Raw genomic sequence first — 21,663 nt, forward strand, 5'->3', positions numbered from 1 at the left:
TGTATGTACAGTACTGTAGCAAAAATGTGATATATGAAGAAAGACCATCTCTGGGTCCTAAATCTATCTAAACTAATTCTGAATATAATTTTAGTGTATCCCAATTGAATGGTGACAAAATGAAGTATACACAACCCAGACAATATGTACACTAAATGCAGTTGATTTTTGTGTGTGCTGTTGATGCAGACTATTTACTGGTTAAGCATGTTTTGTTATACTAAGGGCTAAAACATTATGACAATTAGTATGTAGTATTTACTACATAGAATCAGTATATAGTATGGATTTGGGACATTTTGTGTTCATCAGATTGTGACCAATAATGTGAAGCACTAATGAAGCTTTTCAAACCCCTGCTGTAATACATCAGGATGCCACCAGAGGGCAGTGTTGCTATTAAAGACTGCAACTTTCCAACAATGTTTTGTTGCTTCTTTGGAAAGGATGGAGTTCGAATTTAAAAAAAAAAAAAAAAAAAAAAAAAAAGTTCTTAGGAAAGCAAAACATTAGATTTAAACATTACTTTTATGTAGCAAAAATAAGCAAAAACAGAGCAAATAAAGACTGTTTCAAGTTTGCATTGGCGATACAAACATCAGATGCCAGCAATGTTTCATTCAAGTGCATGCAGACCCGTGCCAAACACAAAACAATTTGGTTGTATATGAAGATCTCACGATAAGCTTATGATTCCCAGTATGCATGTGCATGTCCTCTAATGTCTTCAGAGTGTGTTGAGGCTCGTCAGCCTCCGCTCAGTGAGGAAGCGGTGTGTCTGGTGCGTTGGGTTTTGGTCGTTACCTCCAGCTGAAGCACCAAAGTAGGACAACATGGACCTGTTTTTTTGCCGCTGTGCTGACTTCTCACCATCCTCCTCATCATCATCCCTGAGGAAAGATTTGACAAAACAAGACTGGTTTTTACACTGTGGTTGGTGCTCGTCCCCTGAGGTGAAATGATTTGCACAGACATTAAGCGTGCAAATCAAAGGGGTTGTGGTTTTCACAGACTAACACATGTAAATATTCTTACAGTCATGTGAAAAATTAACTACACCCCATGGAAATGGTTGACTTTTTCAACATATTTTTCACTAGCAAACATTTTATCCTCTTTGAAACACTGCCTATTACAAAAAACAGACACTACATTGATCACTAGTGTAAATCCATAAAAATAGACTTAGGTGCTCTCGATTATGGGCCAATTATTAGAACCTGTTTGGGGAGTGCAAGTGTAACATGTCTTATTTAAATCCATAGGGTCTGCTGTTCTCTTAGCTACTGAACTGTGTGGTGTCATTATGCCAAAATCTAAAGAGCTGTCTAAGGCCTTCAGTGAAAAGGTTGTGGATGCCTATGAGTCTGGCAAGGGATTTAAAAAGATCTCTAAACGATTTTACTAGCATTCCTCATCAAAAAGAAGTCTCCAAGAATCTGGATTTGCAGGTAACTCTTGCACCTGTGGGTGTCAAAGTGCATGAGTCTACAATCTGAATAAGATTGCATTTGACCTACATGGGAGACGTGACAGGAAAAGCCTTTGGTGTCCTAAAAGAACATTAGAGTAAGACTACAGTTTGCCAATGAATATCTAGGCAAAGACCAGGCCTTCTGGAATAATGTTCTGTGGACTGATAAATCAAAGACAGAGTTGTTGGGCCATAGTAACAGTAGACATGCTTGGGCAGACCAGAGACAGCTTTTAAGCAGAGGAACCTCATACCAGCTGTGAAGCATGGTGGTAGAAACATTATGGTTTAGGGTTGAGTCGCTGTCTCTGAGACTGGGTAGTTTGCTGTCATCGATTCAACTATGAATTCGGCATCATATCAAACATGCTTGAAGATGTGAGGCCATCTGTGCAAAAGTTGAAGTTGAACCAGGAGTTGTCCTTTCAACAGGTTAATGATCTTAAGCAGACGAGAAAAACCACCAAGGAATGGCTCCAAAAGAAGAAATGGAGGGTTACGTCAAAGCCCAGATTTGAATCCCATTCAAATGTTGTGGGGGGATTTCAAAACGAGTAGTGCATACAAGAAAAAACCCTCAAACATCTTGTAAACTCATAGAATTTTACATGGAGGAGTGGTCAGCAATTTCAGCAAGCTAATGTCAGAGACTGGTGGGCAATTATGCAAACCGCCTACAAGAAGTTATTTCTATTCAAGTGGTAACACAAGCTTCTGAGGCCAAGGGTGTACTTACTTTTTCCACAGAAGAATATTATTTGATACACACACACACACACATATATATTTAAAAATATATTAATATTAATTAATATTATATTAATATATTAATTATGATTGGAAAAGCATAAAAGTATATGACCTTTATCTGTAGGCAATGTAACAAAGAGGATCAAATGTTCTCTTGTTCAAAGATGTTGAAAAAGTCAACAATATCCATGGGATGTTCTTATTTTTTCACGCTGTATCTTTTCCTTATCTGTCATGTTCATAAATAGGAGAAACAGTAACAGTGTCTTAGAGAAGAATCACCAAGGGCACAGATACTGTAAACCACGTTTAATGCTATTTCAATGGTATTCTTCATTAACTCTCTAAATGAACCTCTGTCTTTATACATCTTAGGACTTTAGTCAAAATCAAGTTTGAAGGCTCTTTACCAGTGAACAGTCACTGCCTTGCTGTCCATCAGGGTTTGGGCAGTGCTCCAGCTAAATCGCACAAACTGAGGGTAACCAAACACTGGGTCCAGGTACTTCAGCAGCCACGCTTTAGTCTTGGGGTCTGAAAACACAGGAAAAAGTTGGTCTTAGTGACGTTAATCTACATGCAGTGTTTTGAATAACAAACTTGATGTCACTGGAAGGATTATAATAGCTATTAATTGTTTCTGTTACCATTCGGGTATCCTGAGCCGTAATCTGCATCCACCTCTCCCAGGTCCTCAGCAAAGTTCCAGCCTTTTACAACACGATCCCTGGCAACCTGAAAATGATCACACAACATAAGCGAACCCACAGAGCAGCTCTGAACAGATCTTAAAATATGGATGTTGAGGTTTTCAGCAGCACCAACACTCGGTCCATAATCCTAATTAAGGTCACTGAAGTAACAAAGAAATCCACACAACCACTAATGGCAACTCATTATTCAACCAGCACTCTGCTAATTAAAAAACTAAATCTCCTCCTGCTCTGAGGATGGACTAACTGGACTACACAACCGGTAAGATGCCAAAGGCACACATGGTAAATCACTCCATTAGCTGAGCCACCATGCTGCCCCCTCTTTGAATTTTAACAATGGCATGATTTCAATTATTCAATTTTTAAATGACTCAGACATACCAGCTGATTGCAACTAAACCCGAGAATTAATTCAAACAAGATGTCAACTTATAAAACCTACGGAGATCGTTTAAAATGTTGAAGACATAAGGGTGTGTTAACGGTTAACATAAGCTTCAGTATGGAAAACTGGTTTTACATCACCATTCCCGCTATGAAAAGATATATGAATATGTTGTTGAGAAACAACTCTCCCAGCTTTATAGGAAAGGACATAATTTTGTATTACACGTCGCTAGTCATAAATGTCCTTCCCTCATCTACTTGCTATACTACTCCCACCATTCATAAGATCATCTTCTTTCAGGAAAGACAGAGGAAATGAGGAAATTGAGATAGTAATTGAACTTCTGAACAAATTAACGACTGCACAGCTGTAGAATAAGAGCGAAGGACCAGCAAAATGTAATAATTAAGGAAGTCAATGAGAACGAAGAAAGAGGACTAGACAGCATCTTGATGGTCTTTACTAACCTTCGCACAGATACTGGCTGCACTGACAATGGGGAAGAGGGAGTCAGCCTTTGGCCTCACAGTCACGTCAATACCTGGGAACAGCTTGGACAGTTTGTCCTCATACTTCTCTGCTGGGCCGACTGTGTCCACATAAACCTGCAGAACACCAGACAAATTGAAGAAGAAGAGAGAACAGACAGCGCAAAGAGAAAAGGAGGATGAAGGGGAAAAAAAGACAGAGGAAAAAGAGGAGTTAGGTCACTGCAAGACAAAGGTCTTCATGAGAAGAACCAATGACCCAAACTAGACGTAGACCTGAGGAAAAGCAAAAACATTTGCTAATGCACTGCCTGCAATTAGTTTTAAGCTCATATGGAGCACCTGCATCAGTTACAGCTAACTCTGGTACATTCATTTGACACAAAAAGGACAATCACCATGGGTGCCTGTAAGCACAGTCTAAAACAATTTGTCCATACAGGCAGAGTAGAAAATGACCTAAACAATACAATAAAACATTTATACTAATGTAAATTACTTCCTACCTCTTTTAGCTGTACTCCACTGTCCAAGGCATACTGCACTAGACCAATCGCTGTATCATGTGAAAGAGCATTCAGGTTGTATTTTGTCCTCTGTAACATGCTGGTGGAGATTGTGTTGGGGGAGAGAATCTGCAGTGCCCAGCCCACGTAATTTCTGGCTTCATCCAGGTTTTGGAAAAGCTTCTCTCTCTCGGCCTCTGTTAGGGTCTTTGAATCTATTAAAAGGAGTAATAAAATGCATCAATTTCAGAATCCATGTGTGATTGTGTGTCAATGCGAGTGAGTAAATTATGCAGGATTCAATATGCATATTGATTTGAAAGTACCATCTTTTAGCTACAGTTGGTTAACAAAGGGTGGTAAATAGTGAACTGGTTAACTTCACCACTGGCAACTACATTATTACCTGCCACTTTCAAGTTCTTCAGGTCCCCCTTTTTGGAAACTGGACAGAAACATATTCCATACACCATGGGCCCTGGATCAACAAAATAGAAAATAGTATAAGTATGTATACTACATGCTTCACTGTGTGGTCACTGATAAAAAAATAAACATCAAATCATTATCTCATTGGCTTACCCAGCACAGGCCCCCTGCCTGCCTCATCAATGCCCAAACAACAGTCCTCCGTCTTGCAGACATCTGGGATCTGAGAAGCCAGCCGGCAGCTGACAGAGTTGTCTGTTTCAAAGGGACTGAGATCCATGACTGCTGGCAGAGGAAACATAAGCTGAAGCGTTTGGAGCTGCTCTCACAGTCCCCTGACCTGACCCAAAGTCCTAATAATCTCTATAACGTCTCTGCCTTGAAACCTGCGGGTAGATCTTAAACATGCTGCGTGTGCAAGACGGACTAAAATATCTCAGAACTGCGAGTTAAAGTAGGTGCAAAGTGCTAAATCAAGAAGAGACACAGACACACGCTGTGTAGCTCTTGTACTGTGTTATGATGTTGTAGCTAAATGCTACACACTTGATACGGTTCAAACTCCTGAAACGGACCCTTCTTAACAAAAATACGCAGATGCTTTCGGTTTAAATGCTGAGTTTCGGTTGTTTCGATAAAACATTAAGGTAGCACATGTCATGACAAAACTGAGTAAAGCCAATTCTTACCTGTTTACACGGCGACTTGTGTGAGTTTGGTGTTGAGTTTGGTGTTGTGTTTGTCTGCTCCGGATTTGGCGCCCCCGGAAAAGCGTCTTCTTCGTCGTATTTAAAGATGTAGGCTCATGACTGCCACCGCTTGGTCTGGAGACTGACCTGAGTCTGACCTGGAAATTTAGAGCTCACCTGGCTCCTGTTAAGGCCACTGTAAACAAGATTTTTAAAAACTAATAGAGCAGTAAACAACTACTTTCTATCTGAAGATATAGTGGAGTAATGGCGTCCTGAGCAGAGAACAAAGTCACACCCTCTCTACATGTGTTTCTCTATTCTTTGTTTTGGCAGTGCAGGCGTGTTAGTGCATGTGAGTCCCTCCTGTTGAACCTTTGAAATTACTCAAGTAAAGCACAAGATTGTTGTGCTGAAAATTTATACTTAAGTACAGTACTTCAGTAAATGTAAGTTGTTACATTCCACCACTGAAAAATAGGTTACTCCATTACAATTAGAAATACTCAACAAGCAAAATAAATAAAAATGACGAGAAAATGGCCCCTTTAAGAGTTTTATAATATGGCATATTATTGGATTATTAATAATGATGCATTAATATGTAATCAGCGTCTTGAGGTTGCAGCACTGTGATGGTAATTTGAACTATCTTGTATGGGAATACAGCTGAGTACAATGAACAATGCTTTTATAAAAAAATATTTCAGTGGAGTAAAAAGTAGAATATTTACCTTGGTACTCAAGTGTAGTACGTAAGTACGTAAATAAGAAGTAGCATAAAATGAAAATACTGCCACAATCAGTCTAGTGTTAGAGCCAATTAAGTACATAACCTTTTTTTGATAATAATATGCTGTTAGGATATGTTATTTAGATTCCAAATTTATCAAAGTCTGTATAATAGTCAATGTGTATGTTGATTATCCGTTATGCTAAGGCCACACTTCTTTTTCTATTATTTGTCGTAAAGTGTACAGTTATAGGTTAGGGTTGTAATTTATGACAGGTGATTTGCCATAAAGTACTTTGGTGCTTTGAGTAAGCTAGCACTGATAAAAAGTCAGCGGAGTTTGGATCATTATAAGTTTTTGACTGTGTTAAATGTGACAGATTTAGCGCCATGAGAATATAGAACATGAAGTCTGTAATGGACCCGGCTGAGATGTAAAATCAAATCACCTGCTGTGACGCTGGCAAATGGAAATAAACCCTCTTCAAGTTCCTGCCTGAGTGTGAGTACATTGGGTTTTCAGATAAGGGTTGGATTAACTCCGTGGAACACCAGTCAAAACAAGATACTCTGCAGACTAAGTGGCTCAGGATTTTGGAGCCTGGTAAAACAGCCACAACAGTTTAGTATAGGCTGCTTCCTATTGATTTAACTTTATTTTTATTTTTCCCCCTTCCAATGTATATTCATAAGGATCTGAGTCTGTGGATAACCTGTGTGGATGTATTAAAGAGTTAATCCACAGCATATTAAATCCATTAACTTAGTGTGCACTGTGTATTTAATGTTATATGTATGTTTTTTCTTCTGTTGAAATCTACATCACTTTCCCCATACCCTGAGAATACTTTCCCTTTCTTTCCCAAATTAATTCCACCTTCACCTCTTCTTTTGTAACATCTCACTGCCTCCATCATTATCTTTGTTTTACATCACCCTCAAACACAATGTCAGAACAATGAGCTTGACATTTAGTTTTTTGGATGCCCTCTGAATAGTTTTTAACTGCAGCTGAATGTGGAGGCAGGGAGGCAGCCTCAGGTGGAGAGGAGAGGGCAGAGTGAAAGGAGAGCCATGTACAAAAGTCCAAGTGTACGCTGGTTACGCTGAAATTGGCCTTGCCTCTGGCTCTTTACACCCACCCCTTCTCTCTCTTTCTGTCCCTCTCCTTCGCTGAATGGCTCTCTTTGTCTTTCTCAGTAACACGCAGTCCCCAGCTGATTAAATGTAGGGAATTAGTAGTCAATTTTAGCCTACAACACACAAACACACTAAACAGCTTAGGTTGGTGGGGCGCCGATTGTGTTTTTATTGCAGTTCACACGTCAGCAGCGTGTTTTAAATTTTTTTCACCCTTCACTTGCTAACTGCACCATGTGTTTTCTCCACATCAACACTGCCACATAAAACCACGATCTTACACAGCATTTTTTTTTTTTTTTATAAATAAATTGATTTAATAAATGACAACAATAATATTTCAACATTGCTTTTCTTGTAAGGAAGCCAAAATACTCAAGTGAATGTATAGCAAACACTTTACAAAACTATCCAGAATTATACAAAATGGAAGAAGCAAAGTTGTGACACACAATGCATTATTACTTACATAAAAATAATAACTACATGGTAAGAGGGTCAGTATAAAATGATAAAGTATGCATCACTTAATAAAGGTGAAACCTGTGGTAATGACCATTATTCACATTGCTGAAGAGGAAGAGGGCTATTTGTAAAGACTAAAACATGCTTTTGGCCTACATGCAGCGCAGAATGGTCATACATGTGATTCTAATCCTTAAGTAGGACCCAAAGCTGGCCAATTATCTGGAGAGGTTTGGTTGAGACTTTGTGCTTATAGATTTTAACTGAGTAATTGGATAAATCAGATGTGAATCAGCAAAAAATGTTAGGCACTTAGGAAGCAAAAAAGAAGACTGAAGTGGACATTTAAGGTTCTGATATATTGAATACCCTCAGTCGATCAGGTATCCAGGGTCACACTCCTCCTTTGCTACTGGCACAAAATGAAAAGAGTTGAGGTAAGTGTCCAAGACTGAGCGATAAGCTGAAATACACCTTTAAGAGCTCTCTTTCCCTCTCTTTTTCCTATTTTCCCCTTAAATGCTTAATTGCTCAGTTCAGTGAAGTCCATGTAAAGAAAGGACAGAAATACAGACTGTGCTATCTACAAAGAAAGAAGGTTGCAACTATCCTTTTCTGGCCACGAAAAAAAAAACAACAACCCCAGGGAACATCTTATTGAAACAATACATGCTTTTTCCCAAAGCAGTGGTGCAGATGTGTAAGTGTAATATCAAATCAGTCACAATAAAGTTACACCCTAGGATATCAACAATGACAATAAAGTTACTACTCATATAAAATAACACAATGACATCAAAAACATCCTTTAGTTTGGTTAATAAAATCTGATTATGTCAGTCTGAACCCATCGCGTCTGGGTCAAAACTGAGTCACTCGTCCACATCTATCCACTCTCAGTGTCTCTCTCACTCGTCTCGTCTCTTGTATACAAACTTGCTGTACATCCCAACTCAAATATTTTTGATGGCACACATTTGTTAAAGTTTATTTATCTTTTGATTGGCTGTTGACCCATGATTCACACCTTATACTGTGTGAGTTTGTGGCTGTTTTTTTATTCATCTGTGTAAGGCCCCGTGGATGCGTCTTGCATTATATTGGCTAAAAAAGTAAAAACCTCTAATACAACATCAATATGGCATGGACACACACACATATACACAATCACATGCTGCGTATTTGCACACACACACACATACACACACACACACACACACACACACACTCACACACACACACACACACACACACACACACACACACAGATCCACTCACACGCTTCCCATATTTCCCTCTGCTCAGCTGGTCTCCCTCAAGGTCTTGTGAGTGTGGTGTAAACAGGCTGCTCCCAGTGTGTGGGGCTGTGAGAGGGGGCCACGCTGGAGGGGTCTCCTATGGTAGTGTACAGAGGCCTCTGTGTAGGGCCCATGTAGGAGAAGGCTGAGTACAGCCCCGGGGCCTGGCTGGAGTGGGCATAGTACGCCCCCGGGGCCTGGTGCTCTCCATACTCAAACTGAGCCCTGGAGGCCAGCGAGGGGAAAGCGGAGCCGTAGTGAGGGAGGCTGAGAGGGGTGTAGGTGACATGGGTGCCTGAGGAGGGAGAGGACGAGGCCTCAGCGTAGTGGCTCCCAGACGCAGACTCGCTCTTGATCTGGGCCTTGGAGGGGTCGGAGGAAGACGGAGAGGCCTGAGGCTGCTGCTGCTGTTTGGAGAGCCAGGCGGAGTGCCCACTAGCAGCAGCCAGGGCGTAGGCATAAGATGAGGCCGAGGATCCAGCTGAAGGGGCGCCGGTTCCACTCTGCGGGTGGCCGTTTGGAGGGAGGTACTGGTCAAACTCGTTTACATCAAATGGCTCGATGTTGGACATCACCTCGTGGCTGATCTCGCCGATGTCCATGGTGCCAAAGTCGATGTGGGGTTTAGCGCCTGATGACGAGGGACCACCGGATGCACCTTCAGCCCCCACCCCGAGGGCTCCCCTGGACCCCCCTGATCCTCCGGCCGCTCCTGCTGCCCCATCCCTCTTGGAATCTGACAGTTTCCCAGACTGGAGTTCTGTCTTTGGGGTGGTGGGGGGCGTGGGTGGGCTGTGACCCTGACCTAGCGGAGAGAGGAGGACAATATGATCAGGTGAACTTTTATTTAGGAGTTGTGCTGTTCTGTTCTCATTTTTCTTGACAAAATGTCACAATACAAATCTTGTATACAGAGCCACCTACCAGCAGGATGGTGGTGGTGATGGTGATGGTGGTGCAGGTCACCCAGGGGAGACCCGGCCCCGCCGTTGTGCTCTAGATGCAGGGTCTTGTAGTGTGACTGGGAGTGGCTGGCCTCCCCTTCCCCCTGGCTATCAGACTCACTAGCAGTCGTTAGTTTGCCGTTTTTGCGTCTCCGGGGTTGGTACTTGTACTCTGGGTAGTCCTTCTTGTGCTGTTTCCTCAGCCTCTCCGCCTCCTCGATGAATGGCCTCTTGTCGTTCTCGTTCAGCAGCCTGGGGGGAGAAAAACAAGGAGTGATTTAGTCTTATGAGTTAATGGGAAAGTAGGCTATTTTCTTTGAATATGTCTGAAAATTATGTTGCTATCAACCTCGTGCGTAATGGATAAATACAGGGACAGCATTTAGCTGGTATGACTCTAGGTTTGCATAAGTTTTAAGTTCACACCATTTTTAAGAAACGCAATATAACAAGCACCAAGTGTTTCCCTCGTTAACAATCACCATTTTGAGTTAATAATTTGTCCACTTTTATGTTTAACTTGAATCTATAGGTTACATCCCTTCATATACTTTACGCACAGGCTGCACAGGAAATGTGCCACTGTATGGCCACACTGTTCTTTTCTGGGACAGCCTCTCCATACAAACCTCCACAGTTTGCCCAGGGTCTTGCTGAGCTCCGCGTTGTGCAGGTGGGGGTATTGGTCGGCCAGTTTCCTCCGCGCCGCTTGAGCCCACACCATGAAGGCGTTCATGGGCCTCTTGACGTGGGGCTTTGCTTTGTTTCCGTTGTTTACGCGCACCGGCATAGGCACAAGTGTCCAGTCATATCCGTCCAGCACCTGACTGACCGCCTCCCTGATACCGATCGGGAAGCGATCGTCCTCCTCCTCTGATTTGGCTCTGGATCTACCTCCATCATCCCCGCTGCCATCCGCGACACAGAGCGCGGTCAGCTGCTGCGGCGGCCCGGTCAGAGGTGAGTCCTGGCCGGGCGGCGCTCCGGGTTGAGTTGGTGAGAGTGAATGACCATCGTCTGACCCTCCAGGACTCAGCTCCGCCTCGGACAGGCTGTGCTCCTCGCCCGACATTTTTTTTTTTTTTTTCAAATTTTACTTTCAATTAATGACAAGACCCCCCCTTTGAATGCAAAATTAGTTTTCGAGAGAGTCCAAACTATTCAGTGTAATGAATTCGTTTTAACTGAATAAGATGTTTGGAGTCTACGACGATCCCAGTTACTGCTGACTCTTCTCAGGCAAAGCCATACTGCTGCGTAAAAGTGTCCTCTCCACCGTCGGCTGGAAATCCGTTTACGCAAAAGCTGCTACACCTAAAGATCACATGCAATAGAACAGACACTCTTTAGTAGGCCAACTATTAAAGTCTACAAGTTAATTATAATTTTAGCTTAGCTGTCAATCAAACATGTCCCGGTTTATTTCAAGCTAAACGGGTTCAGCTTTTTAACGGACTACATGTAACCGAAACGGTAGGCAATGTGTAGTCAATAACAACAACAATAATAATAATAGCATTGATTATGATAAATAATAATATTAATTATAACATTAAGACAGAAGAACCACTTCTAGAAAAATAATATTTTAAAGCCAAATTACGGCCAAACCTCTTCCAGTAAAAATAAGAAGAACACAGCTGGCACATGAACGCTGATGTGAAATATATCATTTTATCTTAAAAATTTTGTTTTAAAAAAAATTACATAACTTACCAATTTAGATGTCCAATGGTTCAACATGGGAGTGTGTGGCTGACTGTAGAGCCGATGAATGGCTGCTCTGTGTGGCAACAGCGGAGCTTAAAGAGCGCCTTGTGTGTGATTGAAAGTGGAAAACATTCCCAGAGAGGCAGCATTCCAGCACACTGTCAGCCCCGCCCCTCCCCCGGCACCACACCGCGCTGCGATTGGCCTTCTAATTATCCCGCTGCTCTCTGATTGGCCGGGAGCGATACACCGTTAATGCCCGTCTGTCGATCACCGTGCAACATATCCAACAGGGAAGAGGTGAGATTTTACATCGGAGTGGCTTAAATGACTCTACAGTGCGGCCATTTAGAGGCAGGAGAAGGCCAGGTTTGTTGGACGTGTTGACATGTTATATGAAACAAATAAACAATCACGAGGAGAGTTATTGCCTCCTGTGGTCACGTTCCTCAAAAAAAAGAAAAAGACTCATGATTTGTTAAGTTTCGCTCTGATTCAACCGGATTCAGTTTGATTTAGGAAATAACAATACAAATTTAATTTACAGTTCTCATGATAAAAAAAAAAAAAACAGGTCTGATAAACTTCTGTAGAAAACCTATTAAAGAGACACAAGTTTAACAGATAAGTACTTTTTTAACGTAAAGAAAATCACAAAAAGCATGACTTAGTAGCCTATGTGTGACGAGCTATATTTGGGTCAGTGTCATACAATTAATGTTAATGAACCCAACATCTGTGTGTTTCCATCTATGGCCATGAAATAATTCTTGAAAGCTTTATAATCTTTATAAATAAATAAATAAATAAATAAACGAAAAGTTTCTGTCCTGCTGTTATTGTACCAGAAATTCTCCTTATTGAGCCAACTCTGGTCTGCAAAAACGATGCAACTTTAAAGATAAACGAAAACAACAACTTTTGATCTTTTGATTATGAGGTTACACCGACATGCGTCATTTGTGGGCATTTAGAAATCACAAGTTAAACATTTAGGAGCATTTGAACTTTACGTTTCTTAACAGGCTACATATTTCAACTGCAGATCAATGTGCTATTGTTTCATTCTCTCAATATCACAATTAACTTATCAATAATCCAATCTAATAGTCTGATCAAGTTGTTTATTGAATAAAAACTGGTGAAAGAATTGGCCAACATGTAGACTGGAAATATGCAGGCTGGAGATCAAAAGATAAACGGAGCACTGTGAGAGGTAAAGTGGCTCTCAATCCGTGAAAAAAAAAAAATCTTAAAACAAATACAAGTCGCCATTTCAAGTACATTGAAATATGAATTTAGTCCTGCATATTGTAATAGTCTCTCTCATCTTTTGAGCGTAAAGCCAGAGTGGTGCAGGAATAAACTGTTTTTTTTCTGCGTGATAGCCGATTTTTACATGCGTGTTTACAGGCCACGATCGGTGCTGTTAAAGCATGACTTGATGGGAAGGAAGAAAATCGACTTTAAGCAGCATCTGATGCTCACCCGGACACACACACACACACACACACACACACACACACACACACACACAAAATGAATGCAACAATAACCCCTGTGTGTCCGTTGCCTCTCATGTTGAGGCTGGCTCTCAGTTTTCTCCCCCTCTCTCTCTCCCTCTCTCTTTGCTCTCTTTGTCTCCATCTCAGGTGAATTGTAGCCATGTGATCAAACGCCCAAGCCTCTATCCATTAACCATCGTAAATGAAAAAATGGGGAACAAAAAGCAGTTTTGTGCTGCAAACATGGAAAAAATTGATAACAGAGAGCGATGTGTGCGTCTTTCTCCCCTTATGTCCGAGCATAGACACTAGTCGCGCACACATAGAAAATACTCTGCAGCGGACTGGACACATGGATCTCTCTGTTTCTCCCGCCCCGACACTTCTCTGTTTCTAAATACTCTCTGCAGCACCTGGATTTGGGCCTCGTTGGTGCTGGTGGTAGGGGGGCTGTTTGGGGATGAGGGGGTGATGGAGTGTATGTGTGTGTGTGTGTGTGTGTGTGTGTGTGTATGTGTGTGTGTGTGTGTGTGTGTGTGTGTTGGGGTTGGGTGGGGGGTGGGGGGGTGGACACCTACACGCTGCACCCCGTCGACCCAACCAGCCACACTGGGATCCTGCATGAGGCCTCCGAGGCTTGTGAAGTGAGTGTTTTTTTTTTTTTTTTTGTCTGTAATCGGACGAAGTGAAGGGACCGATGCTTGTTATTGAGCGGGAAAGTGTTTCAAATGTGCGGTTTGTTCGTTAGGTTCTCACTGACCAGAGGGGCTGGAAGAAGCTGCGGTTTGGTGTTTGGTTAGTGCAGCTGGATGTGCGCGGCCCCCCAGGGAGTGTGTCTGACAGGGCAAGGTGGTTTTCACGTCGTCAGAGTGTGTGTCACTAGGTGAAAACATCCACGGCAGAAGTCAGAATCTAAATGTCCTCTTAAAATGTAGTTAACATTGCATTTTATTATTATTATTATAGATTATAGATTATAGATCTATAGCCTACTGGGTTAAAACAGCCTTGCATTACTATAACTTTCTTACAGGTTAAAGCGACTCAATGGAGAGTGTTAGGCTTCTTATATTGTAGTGACATTAATACTTATAGTCTATATGGGGATTTTATTTCATATCGCCTCACTGACTTTATGTAAAGCCGAACTGCGGAGGACTAAACGTGTTTGATTTTCCGTGGTGTTTCCTATATTGTTCCTGTAACATTTCTCCTTTGTTATCTTTCGACGTGTTATTTTACAATTAGACTTATAGATTCCGTTTCATATTAAATTGGTTTCGTTGGTGATATTGATTTATCTAAGATATATATAAGAAATCAAAAGGAAAAGAGATCAGAAAAGTTAAGTGTTAGAATTTTACATTATTGCGCGATGCAAGATTTCTACTGAAAAAAAAAATCGATTAAAACGAAAACAATAGTCTAGTATGTGGTCTCTCTCTTTTTATAAATCGTCGGACAATACAAGTTGTATACAGAGCAAATTCTCTTTTCCGTCTGCTCAGACGAATAGACTCCTAATCAAAGCAAACGTTTTGAAACGTTTTTTTTCCTCAGATAGATGAAACGCAAAAATTCAAAAGTGTAAATAAGCTTTTCATTATAGCTTATTGTGTATTAATTAAAGTAGCTCATAATTATTAAAATCTGTGAAACAGAGACAGAAAAGCGTCGTGGCCTTTACAATATTTTCCAAACGAGAGATGTCCGATGTTTAACGAAATTCTGTCCATTATTTTGAAAATTCAATGCTATCTTTCTCATTAACGTCTTTTTCTTTTAAGGAATAAAATATTTTAAAAAAAGAGAGAGAAAGAAAGAGGCGAACTTTTTTGCTTTGTTTATTAATAGTGAATTTGTCTCAGCAGGCCTCAAAAACACTCCTGCAGTGATTACATTATATTTTCGAATGAAACATTCATTATTTTTCTTCTGTTCTTTAGCTCGTTTGGAGCCTGAATAACAGGCCTGATTTTTCTCTATCTAAGCTACGTTTTGTCTCTAATATTCAGAGACTTGTCTTAAGAATATTTTCATTTACAATATGTTTTCATTTTCATATATTTCACTCCTTTTTCTGTTAGCTTTTTATGTAGTAAAAGTTGAAATCTTTAAAAGAAAAATTGTGAAGTTCAAATTTGTAGCTGTTTAGTCTGAGGTTGAACTTTAGAAAATGGAGACAGTGGAGGTCAAACCAGTCCAGTTTAACATACAGAGTCTGTGGTAAAGATATGAGCTCCTTTATAAACGGACAGGCAGCTCATGGATTGATTTCTTTTATGTCATTAAAAACTTGGACTTTAATAGCTTAAAGTTGCTGCGGTGTGAGATTTTGTCAGTGCAATTGGTGTTCTGCACATATTCATGATCTTTGAATGTGCTTTAGAAGTTTTGAAGCACATTTCTTTCATCACTGAATACTCAAAAGACCTGTTAAAAGTACAGTAGGTAAGAGCTTTGATAGGTTTGCTGTCACACCTCAGTGATCAAAATCTCTCAGCTTCATAAATGTCTAATTTCAAGCTGATAGTTTGTTCTTTTTAAAAGATAAGAAGCCGACTTGTTTCAAAGGAGACGAGTCAACTCATGGATATTACACCTGTCACCTAAATCTTAGCGAAGAAATATCACCTGTTCATTTCTTCAAGATTCATCTCACATGTACAGAACATCACATTTTGCACTGAATCTAAACCCACCGTGCATTTTCAGACATTTTCTGTGTCCTGCGTGAAACTGTCATGGGCCTCGGGGCAGCTGTAACTTGTTAGAAAATAGAGCTCACATGGTTGCATCAGTCCCTGTGCTAACCTGCCATGTGACTGCAGTAATGGGCCTCTCCATGGCTGCACAGACCACTGTGTCACAAGAGCCCGTTTCCTGCGGCTCCCGGGGGAGAGCGGGGAGAGGATGGGAGGACAAAGTCTCATGATCGGCAGGGAGGTCAAAGATCATAGTCGGCAGGAGGGGTGGGGGGGCTGGGGGGGGTGGGTCAAAGAGTCAGCCTTCAGGTGCACACTTTGACATAGGCAGAGTCATTTTTGGGGATGTGATCATGGTAGATAAATTTTATGTTTTGTAATAGATGTTTTTGGACAGAAATTAAGTTGGTCAGGTGCTCGGAGGACAAAGAGAGTAGGAGAGGAAAGAAAGGGAGAGAGAGAACGCCCTTTTTACTTTGGCCTTAATACTTGAACAACTCCCAGGGGGAAATTCTTGAAATCTGACGATGGATGGAGAGAAGAGAGAGAGAGAGAGAGAGAGAGACCAGCAGAGAGATGCAGATAGTGTGAGAGAGAGAGTGTGAGAGGGATGCAGATAAGAGAAGCATGCACAGCGGTCAAATATTCACATGCTGGGTCACATTCTGCATTAAACTGATGTATAATTGGTGGAAAGCATTCATTCCCATGTCAATAGGCACATTGGGCCTGAAAAGAATGGCGTCATTTGTTCCGAATGATGACGAACCCGACAAAAGGGTCCAAAATTATATGTCAGAAAAATGGCAAAGTTTGGCGCAGAGTCATATTTTCCTCTTTCTTAGCCTCAGATTTCATTTTCGAAACGTCCCTGTGAGGTTGGAAATGACTATAAAACTAGTTTATCTGTAGATACAAGGGCTTTTCTCATAATGTGGGTTTCATCTGTGTTTCTGTGGTTTGTGATAAACACTGTATGTAATTCATAAATGCCATTTACTCTCAGGGTTTGTGCGAAGAAACAGTCGAGGGTAGTGCTTTTGCTTGGGGAATTCCAGCTCCGACACTAAACTATCAATAATACTGAGCGTCATGTGACTCAGATATTTTGACTCAGACTTTCACACTGTACTGTACATTAACAACGCTTCCTCCAGTTGATGTCTGAGACCTGTGCAGCGATTCACAACACATCCTCATATAGGGAGACCCCATTTCTATATGCCTGAAAGCTTTTGCGGGTCCAGATCTTACAGTAACTTGCTGTGACTGGATTAAGTATTTACACGTGGATTGAAAAATGTCTGAAAAACAATTTTTGTGTTGGGACCTCTAAGCTAAATTAAGTGACCTGCTTTTGAGAATGCAGAGAATGGCTCAAAGTCTTGCTTTTATTTTGAAATTCTGCTCGGAACAAACTGGTGAATTCATCTCACCAAGGGCTGCAGGTGTTTTCTGGGTTTATCACTTGATTTATCCATCATGCACACTTTGTAAGGGGTGATGATGCAGTGACATGCCATCCATGGGGATGAATAAAAAATGATTCTGCTATCTGACCTCTGTCACTCCTCTTTCGCCCATTTTCACCCAGTGAATTAGTGCAGCTGCACCACACTTAAATAGGTCCCCCTCTTTTTTCTCTGGGAGTGTATGTGACCGGCCATGAATCCTCTCTTTGTGCTCTGTCTGCAGAGTTTCCCCCCTCTATAGTTTCTTGCCATCTTCGTCTTTTTTTATTTGGGGAAGAGGGGCTTCGGTTGCGATGGCGGCAGCACTGGTGAGGTGGTGGCGGTGGTAGCGATGGTGGTGGCGGCAGCAAGGAGGAGGAGGAGGAGGAGGAGGAGGAGGAGGGGAGCGGGTAACTTGTTGGACCACATTCCTGTGCAGCTGTGGAGGCTGGTGCAGGGTGGAGGGTGGAGGGCAGAGCAGGATCATCATTGCATTGCATGGCATCATGAATGGCCTATTGTTCGGTGGTTTGCTGTGTCCGCATCTCTCTGCCACAACTTCAGCCTGACTGAGAGAAATAGAGTAAAAGAAAATGAACAAAGAGAGGTAAAATTTTTTTAAAAAAAATTGAAATTTAGAGTTGACTGGAGCACTGATGAGAACAAGAAATGAGAATTGTTGTGGAAAAAAAATAAAGTAAAAGTGACAGAGAGCCTGAGGAGAAAAGTCGCAAACAGACTTCATATTTGTGCCTGTATCTGACTCAGATGCTGGAGGATGTTGAAACTCAGAGTGTGATGGTGATGATGAAGATGGGGATGATTGTGACATGGACAATGGTGGCATTCATATTGTGACATTATGACGGTTTTGGCCCTCAGTCATACGTGCCAGCACATTGTTTAATCATGCACATGTCGGCTGTTAGCCACACTTAAAATTCTTCCCTGCACTGCAGCAAAGACAAAATCAGCAGCTGGAAATGTTTCCTGGCTTAATTGTAGGAAACTGATGCTGTATGTGTAGCTGCATGCTATATGTGAGACTCAATTTACAGATATTTGTTTATATTTAACTAGAAATATGGAAATGTGCTGGAAACATGAGATTATATGGATAAGCCTGAAAATTGTTTTTATTCTTTTTGTCTGGTCTGGACAGTTTGTAATTTCAGTGTCTCTTTATGATCGCCATCAAAGCAGATAAGTAAAGTAAAATAAAGGGTAGATTAGGACCATAGAGACCCAGGTGAGCTCTCAGGTCAGTCATCTTTTAATATCAGAGGTTTTCTTCAATCAGCATGAGTAGAGTAACTGAGTAGTTAAACAAGAGCTTATATGAGATGCTGTAGACAGCTTCATTTAAGACCTATAACATATAACACAAACACACACACACACACACACACACACACACACATCCTGTATAGCTACAGGAAACAAAATGGTATAACAAAAGAATGTGATGTGAATGAACTTGAATGAACCTACTTACTCTGGTACTCAAATCAAGTCTTTGGTAGAAAACATCAGCTATTGATACAGGATGTGTTGAATTATAGATAGGCAGAAACATGACCTTTCTAAAACGGCTCTTTATGAGTATTTGGGGTTTTTTGTGGGAATCTAAAAAATACCTTAAAACACATTTGTTGTCTTTGGTTTTCTCTTTATTTTCTAACTTTCATTTTATGAGTTGTACACTTACACTAATTACCATCTCTGCATCTTTTTAATCCATCTTCTCCCCTTTCTTTTTTTACATTTCCTACAAGTCCTCAAAGTTTGTGAATAACAGAAAAACTCTGATGTACGATACTTTGTCTGCTATGGTATTATATCTGGCGTCTGACTTTAACTGATCTAAAACCACAAATAAAGTGTTATTTTTTTATGACAACAGCAACATCTGTGTCTTCATTTTAAAAACTTTGAAATGCCATCATGGACAATTACTCAAGTATGGATTTTAAGAGACGTTTTTTTCCTGAAAAAGAGTGGGAGAGACAAAGAGAGAAAGTAGCGCAGACTTTCCAATCATGAGTTCTGAACATTTAATTAGCCTGTGTGAACCAGAGAAAAGAGAGCGAGAGAGAGACAGAGAGAGAGAGAGAGGGCCTGAGGGGTCTGAAGAAAAGATGGCTACATGAAAGAGTCTGTTGTTGTCCGAGCAGAGGGAGAGATAAAAGGCAACGAGACGGAAAGATGGATGGGATATTTAGGAGTAGAGAGTGAGAAATATGGTGATTTGTGACATTCCTCATGTCTGTCATTTTGATTTTTTTTTTTTGATTTTTAAAAAAAAAACAACTTTTTTTAAGAACATGAACAATGAATATGAGCCACCTAGTTTTTCGGTCGTGTGACAGTAGCAGATGAGTGTGTGTCACACAGCCTGTAAAGGGCAGAAAGATTTTCATCTGTCAGATTCACAGAGGAAACGTTTGAATATATAGACAGGATGTGAGACTGAGGACTGCAGACAGGTGGTCAGAGCAGACAGACACACAGACACACAGACAGACAGGCAGGAAGGCAGTAATCTGAATCAGCATAATGAATTCGACTTGGTGGGCTGCTCATGTACGTCACATAACAAATGCAACATTTATAAAGCTCCATAAAATGTGGTGTAAAAGTTGTGCAACTAACAAGCTGAATTTGAACTGTACATTTTAAATCCTTTGTGGGTTATTGACATTATAAGATGTGATTGGATCAGAATTGTGCATATATATAAAAAACTTCAAAGCTGTAAATTTCAGTTCCTTTTTCACAATTTGCAGAACAGACGCACAGTGTAAGACGGCTCTGCATTCTGTGCTGTTCTTTAATTATCTGTAAAATGGACAAATCTGAAAAGGTTACATTTGAAATCTTTGATCCACCTTTTGCAGCTTTAATTAGACGGTAGAGAAAAGTGTGGGGAGACAGAGGAGGGTATGAAATTCAATAAAGGTCTACGAGAATTGAATCAGGGACATTTCTGGAACATGGCATCTGTCTTACCCACCAGGTCACCAGAGCAAACGTCCAAAATGTTACTTACACTTCATATGTCTTTCAGCAAAACGGAACATAAATTATGAGAGAAAAACATGAACTAAATTCAAAATAGCATTTACAAATTACACATGGCAAAACTCGGATACAAATCATAATATTCAATCTCACTAATACACATATAAATTCATCAATCAAATTCAGACATAAATTGCATCAATTCATTTCCCTAATTCAGGTCCATATTATCCTGCTACAGGGTGAAGATCGAGCTGCTGGGCCCCTAATAAACTCCTAGTCCTCCTACTACCTGTTCAGTTTTTCGGTGCTGGAATACTGACTGGCTTCAGCTTTGCTGTGTGTCAATGTGATTAAACACATTAATTTAGGAATATGCTATGTATATACAAAAAACTGAAATAATAGAGATCCTAAAGCGAGATTTTGATGTTCAAAATCAAGTGAAAAAGCAGGGTTAAACTCACTGACACTTATTCACCGTCTTGTCAAGAGATAAATGAGATGATCGAACCAATATAATGTCTGTGGGGTAAATATGAAGCTACAGCCAGTGCTTGCTTGTCTTAGCTTAGGATAAAGATCAGCCTTCTAAAGCTCACTTATTAAAATGTTGTATCTCATGCTGTGGTGTATTGTGTTAGTGAATAAGCATTTTTCTCAAATAACAAACTTTTCCTTTAAGACCTAGGAGCTGATATTGTATTTCAGTAGCAAATATTCCCAAAGAAATTTTCCGAAGTAGCACAAACACACTAACTAATTAACATTAATTAAGTGTGGCATTTTCCTGCCTGCTCTGTCCACTTGGCAATGTAACCTTGCTCTAAATTACATTAGAATAATCTATTATTAATCTTTTTTTTTAATTAAGTATTTTAGGGGACATTTTTGTCTTTATTTGATATCTTTTATCTTGATGACAAAGAGGGCAGACTGGCAGAATAAGCAGCAGACAGACGGACGGACGGACAGACAGACGAACAGACAGACAGACAGACAGACAGACAGACAGACAGACAGACAGACAGACAGAAGTATCCAGAAGATGTTTGCCCTGTGGTGCTTCCCAGCCCAGTTCAGTCAGGCCTCCTCTGCTGAGTTGAGCTGCACACAATGCTCCTCTGTCCCCCCAGCGAACTGCTTCACAGCTCCACAGCACACAACAGCTCATTATGGAATCAAAGATCCCCCGGCCACAGCTCCCAATGCCTAAATACTGTCCCCTGCTGAGCACACGCTCACTGTCAC

At 40.8% G+C, this 21,663-nt stretch overlaps 2 protein-coding genes across 3 annotated transcripts; both read right to left on the reverse strand.

Annotated features, from left to right (window-relative positions):
* Window positions 1-509: 509 nt before the first annotated feature.
* On the reverse strand, window positions 510-5,631 carry rnaseh2a (ribonuclease H2, subunit A). 2 transcript variants are annotated; one of them, XM_023419064.2, is made up of 8 exons: window positions 5,441-5,631; window positions 4,905-5,036; window positions 4,729-4,800; window positions 4,323-4,537; window positions 3,796-3,933; window positions 2,872-2,959; window positions 2,635-2,758; window positions 510-890 (listed from the first exon to the last, which is right to left on the reverse strand). In XM_023419064.2, exons 2-8 carry the CDS (start codon window positions 5,029-5,031, stop codon window positions 728-730), a joined length of 927 nt encoding a protein of 308 aa, XP_023274832.1. In that variant the 5' UTR covers window positions 5,032-5,036; window positions 5,441-5,631; the 3' UTR covers window positions 510-727. The 2 variants fall into 2 exon arrangements, with proteins under 2 accessions (XP_023274832.1, XP_023274831.1); XM_023419063.2 differs by having other exon boundaries at window positions 4,905-5,033; window positions 5,441-5,630.
* Window positions 5,632-7,453: 1,822 nt separating this feature from the next.
* Window positions 7,454-11,832, reverse strand: LOC111664566 (transcription factor Sox-10-like). Its single transcript, XM_023419224.2, has 4 exons — window positions 11,737-11,832; window positions 10,650-11,334; window positions 10,001-10,272; window positions 7,454-9,881 (listed from the first exon to the last, which is right to left on the reverse strand). Exons 2-4 carry the CDS (start codon window positions 11,090-11,092, stop codon window positions 9,094-9,096), a joined length of 1,503 nt encoding a protein of 500 aa, XP_023274992.1. The 5' UTR covers window positions 11,093-11,334; window positions 11,737-11,832; the 3' UTR covers window positions 7,454-9,093.
* Window positions 11,833-21,663: the final 9,831 nt, after the last annotated feature.

The sequence above is a fragment of the Seriola lalandi genome, unplaced genomic scaffold, assembly GCF_002814215.2.
Source record: "Seriola lalandi dorsalis isolate HSWRI2012SDOR001 ecotype SW California unplaced genomic scaffold, Sedor1 jcf7180002054591, whole genome shotgun sequence".
Taxonomy (NCBI): Eukaryota; Metazoa; Chordata; class Actinopteri; order Carangiformes; family Carangidae; genus Seriola; species Seriola lalandi.